Source organism: Vicugna pacos, chromosome 16, assembly GCF_048564905.1.
Source record: "Vicugna pacos chromosome 16, VicPac4, whole genome shotgun sequence".
Classification (NCBI taxonomy): Eukaryota; Metazoa; Chordata; class Mammalia; order Artiodactyla; family Camelidae; genus Vicugna; species Vicugna pacos.
In genome coordinates this window covers 61,912,502-61,936,308 of record NC_133002.1, presented here as the reverse complement: position 1 = coordinate 61,936,308, position 23,807 = coordinate 61,912,502, and the positions used below count along the sequence as shown (strand labels likewise).

The 23,807-nt window shown below is 66.2% G+C and overlaps 2 protein-coding genes across 7 annotated transcripts; one reads left to right on the top strand and one right to left on the bottom strand.

The window, feature by feature from the left end:
* CEP131 (centrosomal protein 131) lies at positions 1 to 17,305 on the top strand. 6 transcript variants are annotated; one of them, XM_072939810.1, is made up of 27 exons: positions 1 to 213; positions 704 to 911; positions 2,518 to 2,706; positions 3,316 to 3,425; positions 3,838 to 3,952; positions 4,225 to 4,352; positions 6,373 to 6,489; positions 6,982 to 7,137; positions 8,245 to 8,362; positions 8,716 to 8,832; positions 9,000 to 9,150; positions 9,692 to 9,786; positions 10,215 to 10,400; positions 10,750 to 10,926; positions 11,003 to 11,128; positions 11,209 to 11,334; positions 12,357 to 12,473; positions 12,911 to 13,013; positions 13,593 to 13,794; positions 14,091 to 14,198; positions 14,275 to 14,392; positions 14,654 to 14,728; positions 15,617 to 15,759; positions 15,837 to 16,014; positions 16,100 to 16,296; positions 17,006 to 17,066; positions 17,138 to 17,305. In XM_072939810.1, exons 3-27 carry the CDS (start codon positions 2,533 to 2,535, stop codon positions 17,210 to 17,212), a joined length of 3,273 nt encoding a protein of 1,090 aa, XP_072795911.1. In that variant the 5' UTR covers positions 1 to 213; positions 704 to 911; positions 2,518 to 2,532; the 3' UTR covers positions 17,213 to 17,305. The 6 variants fall into 6 exon arrangements, with proteins under 6 accessions (XP_072795911.1, XP_072795912.1, XP_072795909.1 ...); XM_072939811.1 differs by having other exon boundaries at positions 677 to 911; XM_072939808.1 differs by lacking the exon at positions 704 to 911.
* A 5,443-nt stretch (positions 17,306 to 22,748) lies between these two features.
* On the bottom strand, positions 22,749 to 23,807 carry PVALEF (parvalbumin like EF-hand containing). The gene is given in 4 exon segments (XM_031675953.2): positions 22,749 to 23,010; positions 23,306 to 23,375; positions 23,378 to 23,437; positions 23,636 to 23,807. Coding segments are annotated over 4 exon segments (519 nt in total). The 3' UTR covers positions 22,749 to 22,793.

Sequence of the window (23,807 nt, the reverse complement as noted above, 5' to 3'; positions counted from 1 at the left end):
GGAGGTGCCAGGCTGTTTTCTGGTTGCTAGCTGCCGCCGCTCCCCCAGCCGCCAGGACGCTTCATTGTCACCGAGCCTCGGAGTTAGCGCCGGGGCCGGGGGCGCAAGGTCGCTGCCCGAGGCCTCGGCCCCGCGCGATCCAGCTTGAAGGGCCCCGCGCACCTCTCGCCGTTCGGTCCCGCAGGCCCTGCGTCCCAGGCCCGACCCGTGCAGGTGAGCGGGTCCCTGCGCAGGTGGCGTGGCCCGTGCAGGTGAAGGGGCTGCTGGGCCCGCTCAGGGACGGGCATGCCGGGCTGCGCAGGTGAGATGAGCCGTGTAGGTGAGTGGGGCCTTGTGCTGTTGAGGGGGTCCCTGCTCAGGTGAGGTGGTCCCCGGCCCTCCCACGTGGGGAGGCCAGCGCAGGTGTGGGTGCCTGGCACTCGCACAGTGAGGGGTTTTACGCTGGTAACGGAGGTCCCTGCACAGGTGAGGATGTCCGGGGTCTGCTCAGATGAGGGAGAAGGTGTAGGTGCCCCCGCACAGGGCCGGGGAGCTTCTCATGCCTTCCCCAGAGGATGGTGTGGATTCTAGTCAGCAGTCTCATCTCACCACCTTGAAACAAACCCCAGGGAGATGAGCAGCTTCCAGACAGAGACGCTGCATGGGGCCCTGAGTCAGCCCATTCTGGGGGGCCCAGGCAGCAGCTCCGGACACCCACCTTCAGGTCCTGGGAGGGACACCTCTGCGTACAAGGTGAGGTCCGGCCTGGAGGTTTCCACGGAGAGGTTGTGTTTGCCGTCCCAGAGCCCCGCACACTCCTCGCATGGGCCAGCCTGGGTGCAGCTGGACGTGGCTGGACCCTCTCCTGAGGAGAGGAGGGGGTTAAATTCCACCCACACGACCGGAAACGCATAACTGAGGACACCGGCCTGGTGAGTGGCAGGGACAGCCTCTGCCCTCGCTCTAGAGAGTGGGGGCTCTGTGGGTGTCGGGGCTGAAGGAGACTGCAGCCCTGAGCTCAGGTGACGATGGTGTGTGCCCACTGGCCCAGCAGAGCTCTCGGTGGCACGGAGGGCTACGCTCATTCCTCTCTGGTCACCCCTGGTGCCGGTGCATCCACTCCTGTTCCTTGAGCACCAGCCGCATGCCAGCTGCTGGGCTGCATGGTCCCTGTCCTCGTGGGGCTGACATTCAGATGGTGCACACACCAACCTGTGTGGGCAGGTGGCCAGGTGAAGAAAGATGAAGCGGGATGAGGGCGTGAAGAGTAACAGGGACAGGCAGGCCTCTGAGTGAAGGGGACATCCTGGGAAGGGTCCCAAGCAGATCAAGGGGGGGCCAAGCGAGGAGGTCGCAGAGACCAGGGTCAGGTCCGAGCGGTGAGGCACATGGGCTTTACCTGGGAGCCCTTGGAGGGTGTCCAGCAGGTGCGCAGCCCGCCCTGAGACCCGGTTCAGAGGTCAGCTCTGGGTGCCACGTGGGGAGGGGCTGGGCCGGCTGGGGAGGGCCGGAGGGGGGGCGGCTGTGGTTGTCCAGGTTTGAGGAGATGCTGGGGGCTTGTGGAGGGGAGGGACTGACGGTAGAGGACTCTGGCCTGGTTGCTGAGGGGAAGGTGTTGGGATGAGAGCTGGGTCTTTGGCCTGGGATCCCGGCTGGGGAGGGGCAGCTGGAGGTAGCAGTCAGGAGTCTGGGTCTGAGGTGTGGAGAGCTCCGAGGTCATCTCAGCTGGGAGTGAGGAGACACAGGGGGCGGGAGGTATGCCCTTGGGAACCGTTGGCCCATGGATGGTGTTTGAAGCTGGAGGCGGTGCCCCAGGGTGGAGCGGTCAGTTGGGCCAGTGAGGGGCCCTGGGAAGGCAGCCGCTCTAGGTGGGGAGGAGGGGAGCCCTGACATGAGAGCCGATGCTCCTACCGGAAGGCTGTGGATGTTCCGGGAGTCCTGAGGGATTGGAGGGGGCTCTGTAGCCGGATAAGTTTGGAGGCCAAGTCCCAGTTAGAACGTCGCCTGCTGGGGCTCACCACGCGCCAGCCCCACGGCCGTCTTGTCTGAGCCTCGTGATAACCCGTGAGGAGGCACCTTCTTTAGGGGGCGGGGTGGATATTAGGTTTATTTATTTATTTGTTTGTTTTTGGAGGGGGCACTGGGATTGAACCCAGGGCCCTGTGCACGCTAAGCACTCGCTCTGCCGCTTGAGCTACACCCCCGCCATGGAGGCACCTTCTTAAATGCCCATTCCGCAGATGCGGAGCGCGAGGCCCGGGCTGGCGTGGTGCCTGTCACAGGGGTGGGGGCTCACAGCCACGACTGCAGGGCAGGGCAGCCTCCCAGGCGGGTGGGGGGGTCTTCTGGAGCCCAGGAGGCTCTCCTCTTGCAGCTCACGCTCAGGGTCCCAACAAGGAGACGGCCACCCAGAGAACAGGGTGGAGAGCTTGGTGGCCGCAGACCCAGGTGCCCTGAGCCCCTGAGGCCCAGTTGAAGGTGGTGGGTGCAGGGCCCGGTTCCTCGGAGGGCGTCTCCTTACTCCCTTTCTCCTCTCAGGGCTTGCCTGGCCACATGAAAGGCCCCAGGGCCATTGGCAGCCCTGCGGGCAGCCCTGGAAGCGTGGACCTGTGTCTGGCGGGCCTCCCTCCGCCCGTGTCCCGGCGCCCCAGCAGCGCCTCTGCCGCCAAGCCCATCACCCGCTCCATCTCCATGGTCACGGGTGGCGCGCCCGGGAGGAAGGCGCCGGTGAGTGTGAGAGCCCTGATCTGACAGCCACGCTTGGAGCAGTGTTAGCGTCTGGTCCTTGGGCATCCAGGGCCCCTGCCCTAGGGTGGCGTCTGCCCCCTGGGTGGGCTCCACACCTCAGCCGGCGTCCTCTCATCCACCACCCGTCCACTCCGGGGCTGTCCTAGGGCAGGAAGGACTCGGCTTGTGGACCAGGGAGCTGACTCAAGAGAGGTCGAGGATGGGTCGGCTGACCCCAGGCAGAGCCCTCTGTCCGTTGTGCTCCAGCAGCGCCTGGATTTGTCGGAGCCCTCCGCAAACGGGCTGACGTGGGGGGATGGAGACGAGCCCCAGGGCAGGCGGGCAGCCGGGAGCGGGCAGCAAGGCTTGCTGGTTAGAAGGGGACCAGGGGCCCATCAGCCTTTGCCGTGGCACCCGGACAGGCCTCACGCATCTCCTCTAGGACCCTCCACCTGTCTGGGGTGAGGGGCTCCCACTTCATGCCAGAGAGGCCAAGGCCACACCCAAGACCCCCACGCTGCTACCTCTGCCCACCTGCCACCAGCTGAGTGAACTGGCGGGTGACTGAAACCTTTGCTACGTGGTTGGTGGCCTCCCCTCTTTTTGCAGGAGGCCCCAGGGCCCAGAGGCTCCCAGGCTGCCAACAACCTTCGCAGATCTAACAGCACCACGCAGGTCAACCAGTCACAAGCCGACCATGCGTGGACCGGCCCCCGCAGGTAGCCTCCTGTCCCCTCAGGGGACCGCGGCCTGCTCCTCTCCTGCCTGGTCAGCCCTTCCCGCAGCCTCACCAGCAGGAGCACGGGGCCAGCCCTGGGCGGGGCGGGTGGGGTGAGTCTGTGCACAGAGATGCGGCCCTGAGGCTGGTGTCCCCTGCCCGCTCCTCTCCCTTTGTCCGTGCTGTGCCTTGTGGGAGTCTTGGTGGCCGCAGGATGGGGTGTGACGCCTGACCCAAGCGTGGTTGTCAGATCAGGGCTGAGAAACGACGCTTTATGTTGTGGGCTTGGCACAGAAGTCCCCGCTGGAGAGCCGGCCCCTCCTGTTCCCTCATAAGACACCCCCAGTCTGGGTCCCTGGAGCCAGGCTCCTGGGCTGAGGGATGGTCCCTGCTTGTGCCCTCTCCCGACACAGGCCGACGGAGCCCCCGGACTCCCTGTTGCTCTCTGAGGGCAGCCCCAGTGAGAGAAAGAGGCTGGCTGGTCCAAGCAGAACTTCTAGTGAGAAGGGAGCCACGTGGAACATCCTGGTGAGGCCAGCGGCTGAGCGGAGCGGACGGGATGTCGGGTGGCTGGTGTCTGTGGGGAGTGACCCCCATTCTGTCTTTGTTCTCACTATTCCTCTGGGGGTGGGGACTGGCAGGAGGGGGGCGCCAGTGTTGGCCAGCTTTGACCACAGGGCTGGACATGAGGGGGAGCAAAGAACGCCCCCGTCCCGGGGCCGCCTCACCGCCCCCTGTGCGTGGGAGTGACGGGGGTCAGGGGCGTGTGCGGCGGGGTCACGGGCTGTGTGCACTGACAGGACGACCGGCCCATGGCCTTCAGCTCGCCGCCCGACGCCCAGAGTCCCAGCGCCCTCGACGTGCCAGCGGGCCCACGGAGGAGAGAGTGCACGGTGCCCCTGGCGCCCACCTTCACTGCCAACAATAGGTGCGGCAGCTGCAGGGGCCACGCGGCCCCGCCCACCCAGAGCTCCCGGGGCAGCCACTTTGTCTTGTTCATGGCTGGACCGGGTGCTTTGGAATGAGTGAGTGTGGGAATGAACGATTGGCCTTCCCTACCTGAGGGCCGAGGGAAGAGGCTGCAACGTGGTGTTTTGCACCCAGCACTCCCCCCAGGACCCGAGATGCCCGGCTTCACTCTTGAAGCAGTCAGGCCTGGATGAGGCTCACTCCGGGCCCCGGGAGGCCTTAAGGTTCAGCCTCAGTCTGTCTGGAGGGGAGGACGGAGCTGCCTCGGGGGCACCTGCTCACTGCCCAGAACTGGTCAGCATCCTGGCCGTGCTGGTCACTTCTCAGCCATGCCACTCACAGCAAGACAGCAGCGGGGGCTGGAGAGGGAGGGCCGGGCAGGCTGGGACCTCAGCCGTCGGGGCTGGTGGCCATGAGTGGTCAGATGGGGGCATCTGGAGAAGCCCAGAGAGAAGGAGCCGAGGGCAGCGCCCCCACCTGCAGGAACGCCTGTCCCCCTGGCTCTCGGCCTCAGCTGGGACCCACTCGCGACCCGCACATGGGCAGAGGGGCTGAGACACATTTGCCTCAGTACAAGAAAGAATTTCCCAACCTTTAGAGCCATTTATCAAAGGAATGGCCTTTGAGAGGCCTTCACCAGAGCCGGCGCAGGAGGGATTCTTGGTTTCAACGTGAGAATTCAAATTAAGACTTAATTCTAATTCCCATCACAGTGATACGTGCATACAGCTAGAAAGTTGAACAGTGGCACTGACTTCAGGAGGAAAACAGCCCGCCCACGCGCCCCTCCCCGCCCCGAGCCCTGCTCCCCAGAAGCAGCCACGTGCAGGCTGTTCGTTCTCGTATTTTCTAGAAAACCTTTCTCAAGACACGCCAGGGCGGCTCCTTGTCGACTGGTTTTCAGCCTCGGGCGTGACCCACGTGGAAGATGGGCTCACTGTCCGCCGCCCTGCCTCCACCTTGCACCCCAGCGCGCCCTCCGTCCCGCCCGCGCGGTGCTGTTCTCTGTTTAGCCTCATTTCCATCACATTCTGTTTGCTGATCTTTCTCTTGTGGGTCTTTCCCCAAGTGTTCCCGGAGTTCAAGGCCCTGCGAGTTGCCGGGAAGCCTTTTCCAGGCAGCTTCACTTCTGGGTGGTTGTGCAGGGGCCAGGCTGCTGTGCTGGGGTCAGCATCTGGGCCTTTTCTCGGGGCTGCCCACCCTCTCCGGGGAGCGGTCCTCTTGTCTCCTACGCTGGGGTTCGCGTCCTGGCCGCCAGTGCTGCAGGCCGGCTGGGGAGGGGTGGGGCTGCCCTGGCTCGCAGCACAGACTGCTTCACCGGAGACCCAGCCTCGTCCTCTGCAGGGCCGAGGCGGGGAGGGGGCTGGCGTCTGATGCTCGGGGCAAGGAGGGGGGTCCAGGCACGGGCTTCCTTGGAGAGCCGGTGCCTCTGCTCCCTGCCCCTCCCCGGGTTCTGGGGTGCAGACCAGCTGCCTGCAGCACCTGGGGCTCCGTTCCCTCACTTTGTGCGTCCCTCACCACTGGCCCTTCTGTTCCTCCACCTCTAACGCTTCATGGACATCTCTCTGCCGCTGTCTCCTCTCGTCTTTGTGTGATTACGCTGTCTTTACTCCTTCCAGTGGCTCTGAGAGGGGCAGAGAAAGCACAGTGCCTGTGCCACCCGCCCCGTGTGACTGTGTGGCCGGCATGGAGAGGCCCTCTCTCCGTCGACCAGTCCGTGGCCGTTCCCCCATCACAGGCGTGTCCGATGTCGGGGGTCGCGGTGGTTTTCACCGCTCACACCTCTGGTTCTGCTCAGTGGAACAGCCCTGCTGGAGCTGTCCTGGGTCCCAAGAAGGGCCCACGGCTGGGTGCGGTGGCTGTGGACGGGGCCCCACAGGGACTCTGGGATGACACCAAGTGAGCACAGGCCCTGAGCGCGAGACGCGGGGTCCGCCTCCTTCCCAGAGCTGGACGCCGCCTCCCATCTGTTCCCGCAGGAGCAGCAAGGGAGCCGTGGGCAACTGCGTGACCACCATGGTGCACAACCGCTATCCTCCCTCGGAGAAGGCGCCGCCGCCCCCCAAGAGCTCCAACCACACGGCTCCCTCCCTCAAGTAAGGGCCTCGCTCCAGTCTCACCGCGGGCCCAGGACCCGGGCGCACCCGGCCTGGGGCCCACTGAGGAAGCCACAGCCCCCCAACCCCTGGCTCGGGTCCCCAGCCGAGTCCGAAGCGGCGGGGGTCTTGGGTGGGGCTTGGCTGAGCAGAGCAAAGCATCCCCTGGTACCTCGCCCCCTGTCACCCTCAGGGCACGCTCAGAGTCAGGGGTGGCGCACGCGTGTCTTGAGTCACCATCCATTCTGGGATCTTGTGGCTTTTGAGACCTTTTTGCTGTTTTAAACATAGAGCCTTTTAACCTGGGTGCCACCAGATGGGCCCCGGGGGGAGAGGGCGGCCCCAAGAGATGAACAGCAAATCAGAGCAGGAGCAGGACCTTGCCTGCTGCTGGCGTCCAGCGGGCACCTCCTCCCAGGCCTGGGACATAGCCGCGGGTGGAGCTGTCCCCAGGGTTGAGGTCCGTGAGCCGTTCTCTGCCCCTCCGGTCAGCAATATCGTCAAGGCCACCACGGGCGAGGGCGAGAGCTGCAGCTTCGGGAAGGCGCAGAAGAACGTGGCCCGCAGCAGCCACGCGGTCCAGAGCAACTCGGGAGGTGCCACGGGCCAGCTCAGACGGAAGGAGGTGACTGAGGAGGAGGCCGAGAGGTGACCGCCCGGGGCTGGGGCCGGGAGGGGGCCTGAGGTGCCGGGGAGAGATGTCAAGGAGGCAGATCTGCAGAATCAGGAAGGAGAGTGATGGCTGCCTGGGGCTGGGGCGGCGCAGGAGGGGGTCTCCGAGGGGTGATGGAGCCGTCCCAGTACTGGACCCTGGGGATGGTCATACAACTCTTTAAGTTTACTGCAAATCACTGAGTCGTGTACTCAAAATGGGTGAATTTTGCAAGTATGTATCAGTAAAACTGTTGGTAGAAAGACAACTGAAAAACTCAGGAACAAGTGGGAGGGCTGCCCCTGGAATCTTGTCCCAGGGGCCGCGGAGGGTGGGCCTGGCAGAGCCTCCTGCCGCTCGAGACCACGAGCCCAGTCCGGAACCACCTAGCGATCAGAGGCTGCGCTTGGAGAGCCTCACCTGGCTGGGCTGTCACCACTGCTGTCCCCATGGAGCTTGGGACAGGCCCTGGAAGTGGGCGAGCAGGGTGAGGTGGTGGACGGGCCTCTGCACACGTGTCCCACGGCCGGTGACCGTTCACATCCTGGATGGTCCGTCAGCATCTTCGCCAAGTGAATTGACAGGGCATCCTGGGAGCCAGGACGGAGGCTTTGGGTTTAGTCCACGTTACTGAGTGCACTTTGTGCACAGGGCGCGCCCCCTTTAGGACACAGGTCTGTGAGCTTGGCGCGTGTGCAGCCGGGTCTGCAAAAAGAGCGTCTCGCCCCCCCAGGGTTCCCTACACGCCTCTCGGCCAGTCCCTGCCAGGTGATCCTGACCACACCAGCCTGTCCCTGCAGCTTGCCTTCCCCCACGGGCCGACTGCAGCCCTGGCTGCGTCTCCAGTTTGTTGCCGCTGGTCCATGAGTGGCGTCCCATCGGGCGCACACTTGCTCCCCGCAGCCAGGTGGTGGGCCTTCGGGTCTCTCTGGTTTCTGGCGATTGTGAGTGGAGTCTGTGTGGGTGGGTGTTTCCTTTTCCCCAGGACGTTGGCACCTGAGGACGGGCGCTGTGCACGGCGTCCCCACCTGGCCAGCCTTCGGGGACTTGGGAGGGGAGCCCATCACTCTGCTGCCTCAGTCCTGAGCCCCGCTCTCCGGCAGGTTTATCCACCAGGTGAACCAGGCCGCCGTCACCATCCAGCGCTGGTACCGGCACCAAGTGCAGCGGCGCCGAGCAGGAGCGGCCAGCGTGCAGCGCCTGCTGGAGTCAAAGCGAGCGGTGGGTGTGGGTGTGGGTGTGTGGGTCTGTGTGGGTGTGGGTGGGTGTGGGTGTGTGGGTGGGGGCCCAGCCGTATGCGGACTGGTGGGATGGACCTAGAATTTCCCTGGGCCCACCCCATCTGGGGGCCCAGCTTCCTCCCTCCCCAGTTGCTCGGTTGGCAGTGCCTGGGTGTTGGGTTGCACCCGCTGAAAGTTGGGGCGGGTTTCTGGCTGCGACACCAAGCTGTGTCCCATCTGCGGGGTCCACTGGGTGCCTGGGAGAGGGAGCTTGTTCTCTGTGGGGCAGAGAAACGGCAGGCTGGGGGCCTTGTGGGGCAACCCGCTGTCTGCACTGTGGCTTGGTCTCTGCAGGGGCAGCGGCAGCGGCTAGGAGAGGGGACCCTCCTGGAGCAGCATCAGCAGAAGGAGGCAGCCAGGAGAAGGGCCCGGGAGGAGAAGGCACGCCAGGCCCGGAGGGCGGCCATTCAGGTGCCCGGGCGACCCTGTGTGCCGAGAGCACCACCGGGGGCCCCACCGCCCCTTTCCCCGAGCTCCTGGATGTGGGGCCTCGGGCAGCGAGGCTCGGGGAGGACCAGGGGCCGCCCTCTGCCTGCTACCCCCTGGGCAGGGCTGCTCACAGGCGCTCCCTGCGGCAGGAACTGCAGCAGAAGCGAGCGCAGAAGTCAGGCGACACTGACCTCGGGCTGCTGAAGGGGACCAGGGAGACAGGGAAGCCCCAGCCCACCCAGGAGCTGCCCCTGAGCCCGGGGAGCACTGCCCAGGAGACCCGCAAGGCCAGTAATGCCGGTGAGTGTGGCTGAGAGCCCAGAGGCTGCCCTGCCGCCCGCCCACCGCTGCCTCAGCCTGTGTGTGGACATCCCAGTGTCGACACCCCCCCAGTGTGGACACTCTGGGTATGGTGACCCCTGGGTACTGCCATCCCCGAAGGCAGACACCCTCGTGCCCGACCCCCACACCCCCCTCCCCCAGGGAGGCCTGTGGCCGAGGAGGAGGTGCGGGCTCTGCTGACATCTCCTGGCTCCTGGGCCGCTGCCTGTTGATGGCGTCCACCCTGGAGGAGGGGCCTCGCTCTCAGCAACCCCCAGGCCCTGCTCCTCCGCTCCGGCCCCGCTTGCTCTGGAGCTGGACATGGGGGCCCTACAGAGCACTGCACCAGCTCCCTGACCTCTCACCCCAGAAGGTCAGGGCTCCCCAGGCAGCCCCTGCTCCATGAGGTCCACTGTGGCGTGCACCACCCCGGGCCCTGCCTCCGCCCCTCCCCGGCCTGTCACAGGGGCTCCTCCACAGTCGTTGCCCCAGGTGGCCGACGCTGTGTTCCCTCGTGCAGGGGCTGGCTTGCGCGCTGCAGGCCCAGAGGACCCCTGCCAGCCTGCCCCCGACACAGCCCTGGAGCCCCAGCAGTTTCCAGAGGACAAGCCTCAGGTCTCAGCACGGCCCTCCCTGCCCTCCCTGCCCAGCTCCGGGGCATGTCCAGGCTGGGGTGGCCTGCGCCTGCCCTTTCGTGCCCTGCCGTGGCCACAGGGACGCTCACCAAGACAGGTCTCGTCGCTCCCATGCAGGGCTGGGGTCTCACAGTTGCCCTGGAATCCCACTGGGTGTTCTTGGATGCGGGGTTGGGATCCACACAGAAGCGCAGAGGTTAGATGCCGGCCATGGCATCCAGCCCAAGGGCCAAGGGGCCCGGGCCCAGGCCGTCCCACCTGGCGTCCCTTCTCGTCTCCCTGGAGGCGGGTGAGCAGGCAGGCAGGCGCCCGAGCAGAAGGATCGGGGCCCCTGCCTACCCACTGTTCGCTGGTGGTCTCTGCCTCTTATGGCCTCGCCGGCTTCAGCCTCCCATCCGTCCGCTGCAGGATGCCAGCTCCCAGGACACGGCAGCTGGTGAGATCCTGGAGGTGGTGGCCCCCACTGAGGGCAGGGTCAAGTCCAGGGCAACCCTGGACGATCTGCTGGACACGCTGAAGTTGCTGGAGCAGGAGCCAGAGCCGCTGCCCCGCCCTAGGGCCTATCGCAAGGACAAATACGCCTGGACCGACGAGGTGACCGTGGGCCCTGGCACCATCCATGCAGGTCACAGGCTTGCTGTGGGGACCTGGGAAGCCCCCAGGGGTCCTCCCTGCTTGAGTCAGGACCTCACGAGGGCCAGATGGGACCTTGTTGAACTACCTACTCATCCGAGGGCTCACGAAGGTTAGGACCCTCAGAGTAACCTGGGGGTGGCAGTGGGCACCGTGTCTCTGCCAGCAGTGGTCCCCGGTCAGTCCCTTGCAAGGGTCTGGGCAGTCTGAGAGGCCCTCCCCTCGGCCAGTCTCCGGGGGGCCCTGGAAGGCCGGCCTGGAGTCCGCCGCTGCCCCCACAGCCTCCAATGCCACGCCCCACCCCCTGCAGGAGGACTATGCCAGCTCCCTGACGGCCCACAACCTGGAGAGGTTTGGGAGGCTCAGCGTGGCCGCCAGCCCCCCCGAGGATGGGGCCCTGCTCTCAGAGGCCAAGCTGCGCAGCATCCTGCGCTTCCTGGATGAGACGGAGGAGTCTGGGCAGCGCCAGGCAGCCCCAGCCCCCCAGGTGTGGAGAGGCCTCAGGGAGGGAGGCCGGCCACCACTGGGCAATGAGGGCCTGCCTGACGCAGCCGCGTCCTCAGGGCCACGTGCCGGAGGAGGGTCTGGGGTGCTCAGGGCCGGTGTCTGAGGCCAGCACGTCGGCGATGCGGCTGCAGCTGGAGGTGGAGGAGAAGAAGCAGGCGATGGTGCTGTTGCAGCGGGCGCTGGTAACGGCCCCTCCGCCCCCCCCCCCCCCGCTGCCCAAGCGTCCCACCTGTCCCTGAGTGGCTCCTCCCGCACCCTGCAGGCACAGCAGCGGGACCTGACCGTGCGGCGTGTCAAAGAGACGGAGAAGGAGCTGGGCCGGCAGCTGCGGCAGCAGAGGGAGCATTACGAGGCCACCATACAGCGGCACCTGTCTTTCATTGACCAGGTGGCGCTGCCCGGGGAGTGGGGCCTCAGGGCAGTTGCATCAGGACCTGGGGGTCGGGGAGAGGGTCAGGGCCAGGTTCCAGACCAGAGCGGGCCTCACGGAGACTTCTAAACCCACGGGCCTTCCTCGTGGGCCTCCTCCCACCTTCGTAGAAACGGGCAGCGTCTTCCCCTATGGGGGCCAGGTGTCGACTGCTCGCCGGGCTGCTCTGGGGCAACCAGCCCCAGCGAGTGCTGCCCTCCCCTCCCCCCCCAGCGAGGCTCCCCCAGTGCCCCAGCCCTCCGCCCACCCACAGCTGTGCTCCCAGGCCCAGCGTGGCGGGTGGCAGGGGCAGAGGGGCAGAGCACACCCCCCAGTGGGGTCCGGCTACGTGGGGTCACTCAGAGGACAGGCTGGTCCCCTGGCGGCCACTGGGGGGCTGCCAGCAGGACACACACCCTGAACTTCCTGGTGTGCTGTCCCGGGGAGGCCGCTGCTGGGGCAGCTGGAGCTCCTTCGACAGGGACTGGTGGAGGCTTCCAGCCCACCTGTGCTCGGCTGGGCCCCGTCAGGTCCTTTTCCAAGGAGAGCTCCAGGTGTGGGGTCTGTGAGGAGAGGAGGGAGCCCAGAGGAACCAAGCAGCCTCAACACGCCGCCTCGCAGTCATAGGTGTTTCCAAACAGGGGGTCTGCCTGGACCCCTCGGTGAGGCTGGGTGCCACCTGGGGACTTCACCGAGACCCTTTGTTAGGCGACAAGCAGGCCCTTCTCAGGCTGGATGACAGGGTCAACAGGATGACCCCCACCCCTGGAGGCTCCTGACATGGCCACAGTTGGGGGCTAGTAGCCAAGGTGCCCACTCTGCCCGGCTCCGCTGACACCAGCCGGCCCTCAGGAAGGGGTCAAGCCCTTTGTCCATATGCACACCTTTTTGGACCCAGGGTCCCCTACAGACCTGGGAGGGGGCAGGATTTGGTGTGCTGGCCTCCCAGGCGAGGAGAGGTAGGTAGGGTTTCCTGACCTCACCTCCACCCCTGGTCGTAGCTGATCGAGGACAAGAAGGCCTTGGGTGAGAAGTGCGAGGCCCTGGTGGCCGAGCTGAAGCAGGGGGACCAGAGGCGCAAGGACAGGGAGACCCAGATGCAGGAGCAGCACGAGCTGGTGAGCCCCCTGCTCTTCTGCCCGCTGACCCCAGACCCGGTGTGCCTGCACGGGGAAGTCTGGGCCTGCACCGCCTGGCTGGAGCCATCCCGCGGGCCAGCCGGGGAGGGGCCAGCCCGGCACCGTGCTCTGTCCCCTCCTTCCACTGGAGCTGCTTCCTGCCACCCCACGGGTGCCAGACCCCGGGGCAGGGCCGAGGGGCTTGTGTGACCCCTCTCGTGTCCCTGAAGAGGAGGTGATGGCCCCCGCTCTGGACCCTGGGCAGAGGGACCGGCTTCCGTCAGACGAGTGCTGCAGCCCTGGTGCCTCCTGCTTTGCCCGTGGTCACTGTTGAAAGGCACCTCCTGAACGTCGGGGGTGACCGAGGCTGGGGGGCTGTCCTTGCATCTTCCCACTTCCCACAGCTCCTCTGCTGACTCCTGTGTTCTCGCTGGCAGGAGATCAAGAAGCTCAAAGAACTGATGAGCGCCACCGAGAAGGTCCGCAGGGAGAAGTGGATCAGCGAGAAGACCCGGAAGATCAAAGAGATCACCGTCAAAGGTGAGGGCCGCGCCAGCGGCGCGCACGGGGAGGGGCTTCCCGGGAAGCACTGAGACTCAGGGGTGTGGCCCGGCCGGGGAGGCCACCAGGAGCGGGGGAGCTGGGGGCACTCGAGCTTGGCTGTAGACCAGCATCAAGGGCCCCGTCTAGGTGGGGGGCCTCGCCGGCCCTTGGACGGGCTCCCCTCCAGCTTCCAAGGGGGCGAGTGGGTGGGGGCTCGCGTTGGGAGCTGCCTGCCTGCTGCATGGTCGCACCTCCCCCATGTAGAGAGCCCTCCGAGGGCCAATGGGACAACCCCAGCTGTGCCCGTCTATGCCTGGCTCTCCTGCCCCAGTAACCCCCTCTCCATGGGGAGACCCCACGGCCCGGAGCGCCAAGGGGGTAGCCATGGTGCCCCAGGCAGGGAGATGTGCTGTAGCCCCAGTGGGCTCAGCTGTGCTCCATGCTGGAGCCCCCCGGGGCCCCCTAGCGGCCGGGGTGTCACAGTGGGCAGAGGTCGGGGGTCCCTCCCAGCCCAGGAAGGAGGGGCAGGACCCCGCAGTGGTGGGGGTGGGTCCCTGCAGCACGGTGTCCCCCCAGGCCTGGAGCCCGAGATCCAGAAGCTGATCGCCAGGCACAAGCAGGAGGTGAAGAAGCTCAAGAGCCTGCACGCAGCCGAGTTGCTACAGGCGGATGAGCGTGCGGCCGAGCGCTACGGGCGCCAGGCCGAGGAGCTCCGCCAGCACCTGGAGCGGGAGAAGGAGGCGCTGGGCCGGCAGGAGTGGGAGCGTGCCCAGCAGCGGTGGGCCCCCCTACCCCGGGGACATGGGGGTGGGGCGAGGCCAGAGCAGAGCTGGGGTGTGCCCGGACCCCCAGGGCCAAGAGCACCTCCCCATGGCCGCCCTCAGGGGACAGAGAAGACAGGGAGGGGGACAGCGGGACGCAGGGCTGGGTGTGGCGGCCTCCCCGGGGCAGCTGCAGCTGTCCCAGCAGTTCAGCTCCCAGGGACACGCTCTGCCAGCGTGGACCCCGCAACCCTGGGTGTGAGGCCCTCCCTGGGCCAGCTGCCCCCGAGCCGGTCCTGCTGTCCCTCTGCAGCTTCGAGCAGCACCTGGAGCAGGAGCAGCGGGCCCTGGAGCAGCAGCGGCGGCGGCTCCACAGCGAGGTGGCCGAGGAGAAGGAGCGGCTGGGCCAGCAGGCCGCCAGGTGCCCCGGGGGACGACCCGGACCCGCGCAGCCGACCCGCCACCGTCGCTGCGGACTGACCCGTGCTCTCCTGCAGGCAGCGGGCGGAGCTGGAGGAGCTGAGGCAGCAGCTGGAGGAGAGCAGCTCGGCCGGGGGCCGGGCCCTGCGGGCTGAGTTTGAGAAGCGGAGAGAGGAGCAGGAGCGCCGGCACCGGGTCGGCCCTGCCCCCGCCCCCCAGCTCAGCCCGGGGCACCCACACTGCAGGGGAGGGGCCGCCACCGGGGCTGGCCCCCACCTGCCGGGCTGGCAGCCGCTTAGAGCATTGGGCGAGCCTGTGTCCCCACGACTGGTCTGCCCAGCCAGCTCCCCACAGACCCCAGCTTGACCGCAGGCCCCGTCCAGGCCCCCCCGGCAGACAGGCTCTGGGTGCGGAGTGGCCCACAAGGCCCGCTCTCACACCGTCATCCGTCCCCAGATGGAGCTGAAGGCCCTGAAGGACCAGCTGGAGGTGGAGAAACAGATGTGGGAGGCCAACTCCGCCAAGAAGGAGGTGGGAGGCGGGTGTGGCTGGGCTGGGGGGTGGGGGCTTCCCTCCCTCCGTCCCTCCCTCCCCTCCCTCCCTCCCTCCCCTCCTGCCCAGCACCCCCAGCTACCCAGGCTGCTGTGGCTGCCTGGGTGCTTGTGGGTGGGCGGTGTGATTCTGACCCTGCTTGAATGTGCTGCCTCTGTCCTGCTAGAGGGAAGCAGGGGAGACGAGGGGGCTGGAGCAGGTTCCATGGGACAGTGGGGTATTTTCCTCATCCTCCCCTTGTCCAGGTAGCTGCTCTCAAAATTGACAGGCTACCCTGCAGCCAGTGTGAGGGGCACAGGTGGGGTCAGGCCTCTCCTTGTCCCCTCTGGCCTTCCGGGGGTGGACTGCGCTGGCAGGCTCTCCTGCTCTAATGGAAGAGGCCATGGCGGAGAGGACACGGTCCCATGCAAGGCATCAGCCTGGCGACGAAACCTGAGCGGTGGCCTAGCAGCCACCCTGTCCCCGCCCTAGCAGTGCATGGAGGGTCACTGTATCTGTGGGGTCTGTTCGCAGACGTGAGCATGTTAAACTTGATGGAAGTTTTAAAATTGCCTTCCCACCCTCGGCAGTCAGATGAGGTCCCTTTTATTGTGAGGGTCCGTCTGGCAGCAGACATTCCTCATCGTGTTGTCCCGGGTCTCTGGGTTGGGGAGAAGCACCAGGCTGTGCTGACAGCTCCTGCTTATGCCCCTGATGACGGCCCGGCCCCCACCCCTGCGGACAGGTGGGGCCTGGGGCAGGGGCAGGCCACTCCATCCCCCCTGTCGGGTGTCCTGGGAGCCCACGTGGCCCTCCTGGCCCTTGGCCTCCCTCAGCCTCCCTCCGCCACCCTCAGCCAGCCCACTGAGCCCCCTGCCTCCCCGCCAGGAAGCATGGTTGCTGAGCCGGGAGCGGGAGCTGAAGGAGGAGGTCCGGAGAGGCCGAGACGAGGAGATCGAGCGGGTCGTCCGCCGGCTGGAGGCCGACATGACGCTGGCCAGGGAGGAGAGTGAGCGGGCGGCCGAGAGCCGGTGAGGCCCCGCGTCCCGGGGGGGGGGGCGGGGAAGCCAGCTGTGCGCTGCCCCGACCCTGCCCCTCCTGCCGCCAGCGTCAAGCGCGTCAGGGACAAGTACGAGGCGGAGCTCTCGGAGCTGGAAAGATCGGAGCGGAAGCTCCAGGAACGGTGTGCGGAGCTGAAGGGGCGCCTCGGGGAGGCCGAGGGGGAGAACGTGCGTCTGCAGGGCCTGGTGCGGCAGAAGGAGAAGGAGCTGGCAGACATGAGGGCGGTGAGCAGGTGGGATGGGCAGCCCGGCCCCCGGTTCCCCCACCGCCCGCGCCGCCCGCACCCTCCCATGACCCCACATCCCCCAGGTGAACGAGCAGCTGGCCGGCGAGCGCAGCAGCCTGGCCCAGGTCCTTCGCCAGGAGTTCGCTGACCGGCTGGCAGCCTCCGAGGAGGAGAACCGGCAGGTCAGGGCCGAGCTGGCTGAGCTGCGGGCCCGCCGGCGGCTGGAGCTAGAGCAGCTGACGAGGGAGAAGCAGGCGGAGCTGGAGGAGGTGCACGGGAGGTGTGCTGCAGGGCTGGCTGGGTCCTCGGGGAGCGCAGGGGCAGGGAGGCGGGCAGGACCCCGCGGCTCCAAAAAGGACGGTGGGCCGAGGAAGGTGAGCGGGCGGCGTGCCCATCTTGCTGCCTCCTTCCCGCTGGTGCAGAGCTGGGCCCTGCAGCCACGGCTGCTGCCGGCTCCGCTCCGTGTTTGAGGCTAGGTCATTCCCTCTGGGTGGTGCTTGGCTGCCGGCCCCAGGAAGAAGCCTGGCCGCCCCGAGTCAGGGCAAGTGCCCCCCGTGCGGGTGTTGGGAAAGGAGCCCCCTGGGCTGGTCAGAGCAGGTGCCATGCAGAAGGGAAGGAGGCCCTGTGAGGCCACAGTGAGCAGGTGTGCCCCTCCCCGGGGACCCCAGAGGCCTTCCTAGCCCCTGCCCACCTACCCTCTGTGGGCTCTGAGAGGCAGGCGTGCGGTGAGGGCTTCTTGTCCCCCTGTAAGCAGGGCCCCTTCCCAAGGGGCGTGGACTCACACGGGGCCTGCCACAAGGTCACACACAGGACCTGTTGTCAGCTGCTCCAGGTGGCCCTGTGCCCTCAGTCAGCAGGGCTGGGACGGGGGTGGCAGGACAGTGGCCCCTCCTGCTCTTCGGGGGGTGGAGGACCCCCACTTGGAGCTGCAGGCTGGCCTGGGGGTCCGGTGGGCGCCGCACAGAAGCCCACTATGCGCACCCCTGCAGGGTGAAGGTGGCCCTGGCAAAGAAGGAGGAGGCCGTGAACAGCCTCCGGAAGCAGCACGAGGTGGGTCCTCGCGGCTGGCGGCCTGGGGGCGGGCAGGGGAGCTCAGGCCTGACCCCGATGGCACGTTGCAGGCCGCGATGAAGCGGGCCGACCACCTGGAGGAGCTGCTGGAGCAGCACGGGCGGCCATTTCCGAGCACCAAGTGACTGCCAGCGTGTGGATAGTGGACATTCTGACAGCAGCAGGCTGAGGGCGCCCCATGGGGAGAGCGCCATAACATAAAGTGGTGTTTTTTTGTACTTCGTGTGACCTGCCTCGTCTGTCTCTCCTGGGCTGGGGTCCAGAGTGGCGGGGGCAGAGGCCACTGGAGGGCCCCCCCACGGAGGGCCCAGGCATGGGGGCCCTGACCCGGCTCTGCTCTCAGCCTGCCCCCAATGTTCCCTGCCTGGCCCTGCAGCCCCTCAGCTTGGGCCCTGGTCCCCGAGCAGAGAGTGGCTCTCTGTTCTGTCCTGGACAAGCCCTGTGGCACTCAGGCCCCTGCTCGCCACACCCCACCCCTGTCCCCAGAGGAGCTCTGTGCTTCCTCCCCTACCCTTCCACGGCTGGAGAACGGGCCAGCCTCCCTGAGGCCTTCTCCTTCCTTCCCCTACTTGGGGCACCCCCTGGGGGTGTGACAGCCTGGAGCCCTCGAGGAATGAGCACTGGACAGGCCCTGCACACAAGGAGGGTGGAGGCCTAGGCGCGGGAGCAAGAGCCCAGCACAGGAGACACTTCTCTGGGGCCTTGTCTCCCCCACCCTCCTGCCGGGCGCTCCGTCACAGCTGCTGCCGCCACCCGCCAAGGGTGCTGGGACCAGGCTGCTGGGGAGAGCTGGTGCTGGCCAGGATGGCCCTCCTACTGGCATGGGTGTCACACGGCCGTGGGGCTGCACGGGGCTGCCCTGGTGGAGGTGGAGCCCCTTCCGAGCCCTCTAAAGGCCCCGGGGGCAGGGCTCTCTGGTGTGGGTCCCGGCTGCAGCCACTCTCAGTCCCAGCACAGGATGGCTGCTCCCCCCTTGTGCTGGAGCCTACCCTGCGCAGAGCCCAGGGCGAGCACCGGGTGCGGCAGGCAGCGAGGGGAGCGGGCTGCCCTGGCCTGACCCGTCCCGGGGCGAAGAGCCCGGCCTGGTCCCAGGCAGAGCGCGAGTGCTGTCCGCGGCCCCTCCATCGCTGCCAGGCGAGGAACAGTCCTCGCAGCCCCTCCGGCTCTGACTGGGGCTCCCAGGCCAAGGGCTTGAGGTGAGGAGGGGACCCGCCCAGTCGCCCTCAGGGGTCCCAGCACCGCCTGCCTCCCCTCACACAGCTTTGTCCCTGGAGCACCCACACACCCACACACACACACACCCCCCGCCTGCTGCTCTGAGAGCCAGGCTGGCCATTCGAGGCATTCCTCCCGAGTGCCAGAAAAGAGATGAGGAGGGGCTGGACTCCAGGAGCAAGGGCTCGGAGGGGGCCCTGCCAGGGAGGGGCAGCGGGCGGCCAGCTCAGTGGGCTGCGGGCTTCAGGTGCTGGGCCTGCCTGAGCCTCCCTGAGCTGCCGCAGAAGCAGAGGGAGTTGGCTGCTGGCTGGTCTCCAGGCGGGGGGCTTGGGGAGGGCAGGGATCAAACAGGGGCAGAAACAGCTCGTCCTGACAGGCCTTTGGACACTCTGACCTGCCCCCAGATGTAGTTTTATCTGGGAGCTGCTGGGGGAAGTGGCTGTAAGTTACCAAACCAGGGTATTTTTGCAAGTAAGGGTTTCAGCAGATGGGAAGACAGACCCTTGAGGAAACTTTCAGAGAGAGGCGGTGGGGATGGGGTGGCTCTTTCTTGGCAACCAGAGAAGCAGCAGGGAAACGGACAGTGGGGCCTTTCCAGTCAGGGAGACGGTGCCCGATTCCTTATTTACAGCTTTCTGTTCATCTGTCCATTCGTTTGTTCTTCCATCCATCCACCCATCCATTTATCTGTTCATTTGTTCATTCATTAATTTGCTCATTCCTCCGTCTGTCCGTCTGTCCACCCGTTGACGAGGACAGGCAGGGCGCCCCTCCTGGGCCGGCCTCTGCATCCCATGCGCCCCCGACCTCTGCTGCTGTCTCAGCTCTTCGCTTTAATCTTACTCAGGTGTTCTGTGGTTTTGTGTCACAGAGAAGGCGTCTACTCCTGACACGAAGGGGCTTGGGCTTTGTGTCACCCTGGCCTCCGTCCTGCCCACGACCTGCCCATGAGCCTCGCGGTGGCATCTCACATGTCCCAGCTGGTGGGAGCGTGTCCCTGAGAGGCCAGAATGGTGGGGGTGGGAAGAGGCTCTGGCACCTGCGCAGGTGTGCTCCAGGGGGAGGGGACTGAGACGCCCTCCCGCTCCCCACGGGTAGGGAGAGTAGGCGGGGGGCTCTGTGCCCTTGGGTGGGGGCCGGCCTCCCAGGAAAGGTTTCCTCAGCTTTTAGCTCCTCGGTTATTTCCTTGTGTTTTTCGAGTCGTCTTGTCTTTACTGGCTTCTTTCCTGCTCGCTTTCTCAGCTCCCGGGAGAGGAACTCAGGGCTGCCGCTGTGGCTGCGCGTCGCCGTTTTTTCATTTCAGCCGGCTCATTTTTGCTTTACGCATTCTGAGGCTGTGTTAGGAGGTGCATCCATATTTAGAGCTGTGTGCTTTCCCGATGAATTGACCCTTTATCTTTACAAACTGTCCCTCTTTGCCTCGCAGTGTTTCTTGCCTTAAAGTCTCCTTCAGCCGACAGTAGCAGCCACGCCAGCTCCCCCCACGTGGCGTCTGCACGGTGCGCCTCCCCTCAGCCTTCCTGCGCCAAACGCAGCCCAGCCGCAGACAATATGCAAACGAATGGGTGTGGCCAGGTGTGCTCTGCATTGACTTGAATTTGGCCCCTGGTTCTGGAAGGACTACTTTTGCTCTGGCAACACTTAGGCAGGGGTGGGGCTGGCCGAGACTGGGCCGCTCAGTCTTACCCCACAGGCCCCACAAGCAAAGACCCTCCTCCGTGGCAGGTAGTGGACGCCCTCCTCAGCCGCTCGGCCTCTTGGCCGCTGTTACCAGCTGCAGACCCTGCCAGGGACCCTGTGCCGACAGCAGGCTCACCTCCCCGGCTTTCCTTCCCGAGATCTAAGAACCCACGTCCTGGATGCTTTCCTTGCTCATAGCAGACACAGTGTGTAAGCCAGTGGCTTGGTGAACTCGGGGGTGGTGAGTGCGGTGGAGAAACAGAGCAGTGGGGAGGCCAGTGTGGCTGCAGTAGGGCTGGGAGGGCCTGGGAGCATGTGAATGTCTCAAGGACCTGGCTCAACTGTGTGGAAAGGAGGCTCTAGAAATTTCCAAGTGAGGTGACGGGTCTGACTTCTATTTTGAAAGGAACTCTCTGGCTGCTATGTTGGGAGCCCACTGTTGGAGGGTAGAAGCAGGGAGACCAATGTAGGGGAACAGGTGGTCATCCAAGCAAGAGGTGGTGGTGGCCAGGTGGGGGGGTGGGGGTCTCCGGTGCACGTCGAGGGCAACACTAGTGGGGTTACCTTGCGGGGGGGGGAGACGAGGTGAGGATGGTGTGAGCCGGGAGTACACGCGGCTGCTACAGGCAGACCCTGGTAAGTCTGTCTGCCTTGGCGCCTGCGGCAGCTCAGCATGGGGGGTCCTGGGGGCAGTGCCTTCACCCGGGGGATGAGCCAGCCACCTTTGGCTCCTCCATCCTAGAGGGTCTGGAGTCCCACGGCAGCTGGAGGAGGGAACCTGTGGCTCCCACGTGGACACAAGCAGGGGGCGGGGATGGGGGCCAGCGCTCTCAGCAACCAGTCCCCAGGGTGGGGGGTGGAGCACAGCCATGCCTTGTGCGTGGTGACCATGGGCCCCCTGCCAGAGCAGCCCACGGCAGCTCTGAGAAGTGGGCAGCTGTGGGTGGGACTCCAGGGGAAGATGGCTCTCAGCCTTGGGCACGTCAAGTCAGGTGCCTCCATCTGAAGTGGGCAGCCAGAACCAGCAGAGGAGCCTGGAGTCTGGCGTATGGGAGAGAGGCCTGCGTGGGAGCTGCCGGCACGCAGGTGCTAACCCAGGAGATGGGAGCCCGCTAGGTGCGCAAGCGCGAGTGTGGGAGGAGCAGAGGCTGGGGCGGGCCAGGTGGCTTGGGGTGGGGCAGCAGGACTCCTGCAGGAAGAGCTGGGGAGAAGGGGAGGGGCAGGGAGACGTGGTCACCAGAGATGCGAGTCCTGGATGCATCCAGTCCTCAGTGCAGGGTGCAGGGCTCCTGCCAGGCGCCTGGGGCCTCACCCTGGGGCTGCAGCTGTCCCCACACTCTGCTCACACTGCTGCCGTATGGACTCCCAGCGGCCTCGGACCCAGCCTGGTGAGGAGCCTGTGCAGAGCCCAGCTCAGGCTGGGGAAGAAGGTGGTCTAGGGTCCAGAGAGCACCGAGCTGGGAGGGCTGACCTGGGAGGGCCGGGGCTGGAGGTGGGACCGCCCTCCGAGGGTGCCCCAGTGAAGTAGGCACAAGAGGGGCAGGGGCTGGGCGCACCCCCCGTGCTCCCCTGCCCCCAGCCTTCCCCCAGAGACCCACGGCCCTGTCCCCAGCCCACTGACCCCGCACCTCCCCCCCCACACACCCAGGCCCAGGTTCACGCAACGCTGTTCTTTCCCGTCTTCCTGGCACAAGCCACGCCTCCCCCGTGGCCTTCCCCACGGGCACACGCGTGGCCCACGATGCCCCGGGGGACGCCCACCAGCCGGCACTGGGCCTGGTGCTGCTTTTCCTTTGAAATTTTCTCCTTTTTGATCAATTCAGAAAATTCTAGAGCGGGAAACAGATTTCTAGTAAATAACCCCCTGGCTTGTGGCCCCCAAGCTCCACAGGCCTGGCGGGGAGTCTCTGTTATGACGGGGGACCCCATGGGGGATGGGGGCCATGCATTCTGCCCTCCTGAGCCCTGGGTGGGGAGCAGGAGGGGCCGGAGCTTGGCTACCCGGGTGCCCCCACCGCTGTCGTGCTGGTGAGCTAGCCCCCTCCCCCAGGGCTTTAAGACAGACCCTCGGGCGGGGTTCCCCCGAGCCTTCTGAGCAGGTGCTTCTGTGATCACCCCACTTTCACTGGGGACACTGAGGCATAGGAAGGCTGGGGGCTGCGTTCCTAAGGGAACCCCTCAGCCCAGCTGCCCTCTGTTAAGCCTTGTGGCCACCCCAGGAGTCAAGGTTTGCTGGCATTTGGGAGCAGGAAGCGGAGGCTCGCAGCCGGCGGGGGTGTCTGGAGACCAGCACGCTGGGGCTCTGAGCCCATCCCAGGGCCACCCTCCAGGCCCCGGGTCAGCATCAGGGGAGGGTGGGCAGGCAGCAGGACAATGCAGACTCCAGGGCAGCCATGGGGAGCCTCAGGGGAGGCCCGCAGCCCCACAAACGCCGCTCCTCCCAGGAAAGCCCCCCCAACCCACACATTCCCCTGCGGCCACAGCCGTCTGCCCACCCTGCCTCCGTCCTTCTGCGTCCACCTCTGCCACCCCTTGGGCCTTGACCCCTGCCTCAGATTTCCCTCCCCATCTCGGAAGCCCCCATCTTATCTGCCCCCTTGACCCTCCCCAAAGCCAGCTTGGACCACCTCTCCTCTGCTCAGGCGCCGCAGCAGCCCCCCGGGCCCGGTGAAACTCCTGCTCCACTCAGCATCCCCGAGACTCAGTCTCCCCATCTGTGGACCTCCACAGGCCGCTGTCAGCTTCAGGGCATGGGGTCCACGCCTGGCAGTGGGGAGCCCGCTCAGCCCTGCACCAAGACAGGCGCTGGACTCAGTACCGACGGCCTGAGTGCGAATGATTGCGGCAGGGGTGGGGAGTGGCCAGGGAGGTCCTGAGAGGTATCCCTGCCCCTCTCATCTCTGCTGCCCCACCTTCAAAGTCAATCCTTCCATCCCCGTCCATGTCGGCCGCCTGCATCACGGCCTCAGCCTCCTCGTCCATCAGTGGGGCGGTGGACCTGCTGCCGGAGATGGTGGACAGGATGTACCTGAGCCGGGGTGGGCTCAGGTCAGAGCTGAGGGGCACCTGGCCAGTGCCCAGTGGTTTACGAGGTGCTTGCTCTTCACTTTACAGCTGGAGACACTGAGGCCCAGCTGGAGAGGGGTCTCTGGGCTGAGGCCCCGTGCTGTGGCCCAGGCCCTGGTTTCCTGCCTGGCCCCATCTCCCACCAGGCCTGCTGGAGCCCAGTGGGGTACCAGGTCTTCTGGGGCGGGCGTGGTAGCTGTAGGCCAGGGATGGGGCCCGGGGCTCAGGACCCCCCGTTCCTAGCCACTGGCTGTCACTTTATCTCATTCCACTCGATGAAGCTACTCTTGTCCTCATCCAGGGTCTGGAAGACCTTGCAGATGGCGTGCTCAGCTGCCCCAAGGCCTGGAACTTCTGCATGTTCTCAAACGTGATTTAGTTGAAGGAGCCTGGGGACAACTGGGCGCGTCACCAGGGCCACCCAACTTGGGGCCTGGCAGCCCTGGCCAGTAGGGCCAGGGCCCAGAGGGAACTCCTGCTGGGTCCTGTGCCCTCCCCCAGCCCGTGGGCTCCTGTGTCCAGCACGTCTAGTCCATGGCTGGGCGGGCCTGGGGAGCAGGTGCGGGTTGGGCCGGGACGTGCTGTACCGTGGTGCCTCAAGTTGGTGGGCAGCAGGTCTACGTCCAATGGGGATGTGCCCACAGCCAAAACCATCTTCTTCATCTGGGAGAAGAAGTCCTCGCCCATCCTGGCCCTGCAGGGGACAGGGAGCCAGCTCAGCTGGTGTGCCAGGAGGAGTGCTCTGCTTGGACCCTGCAT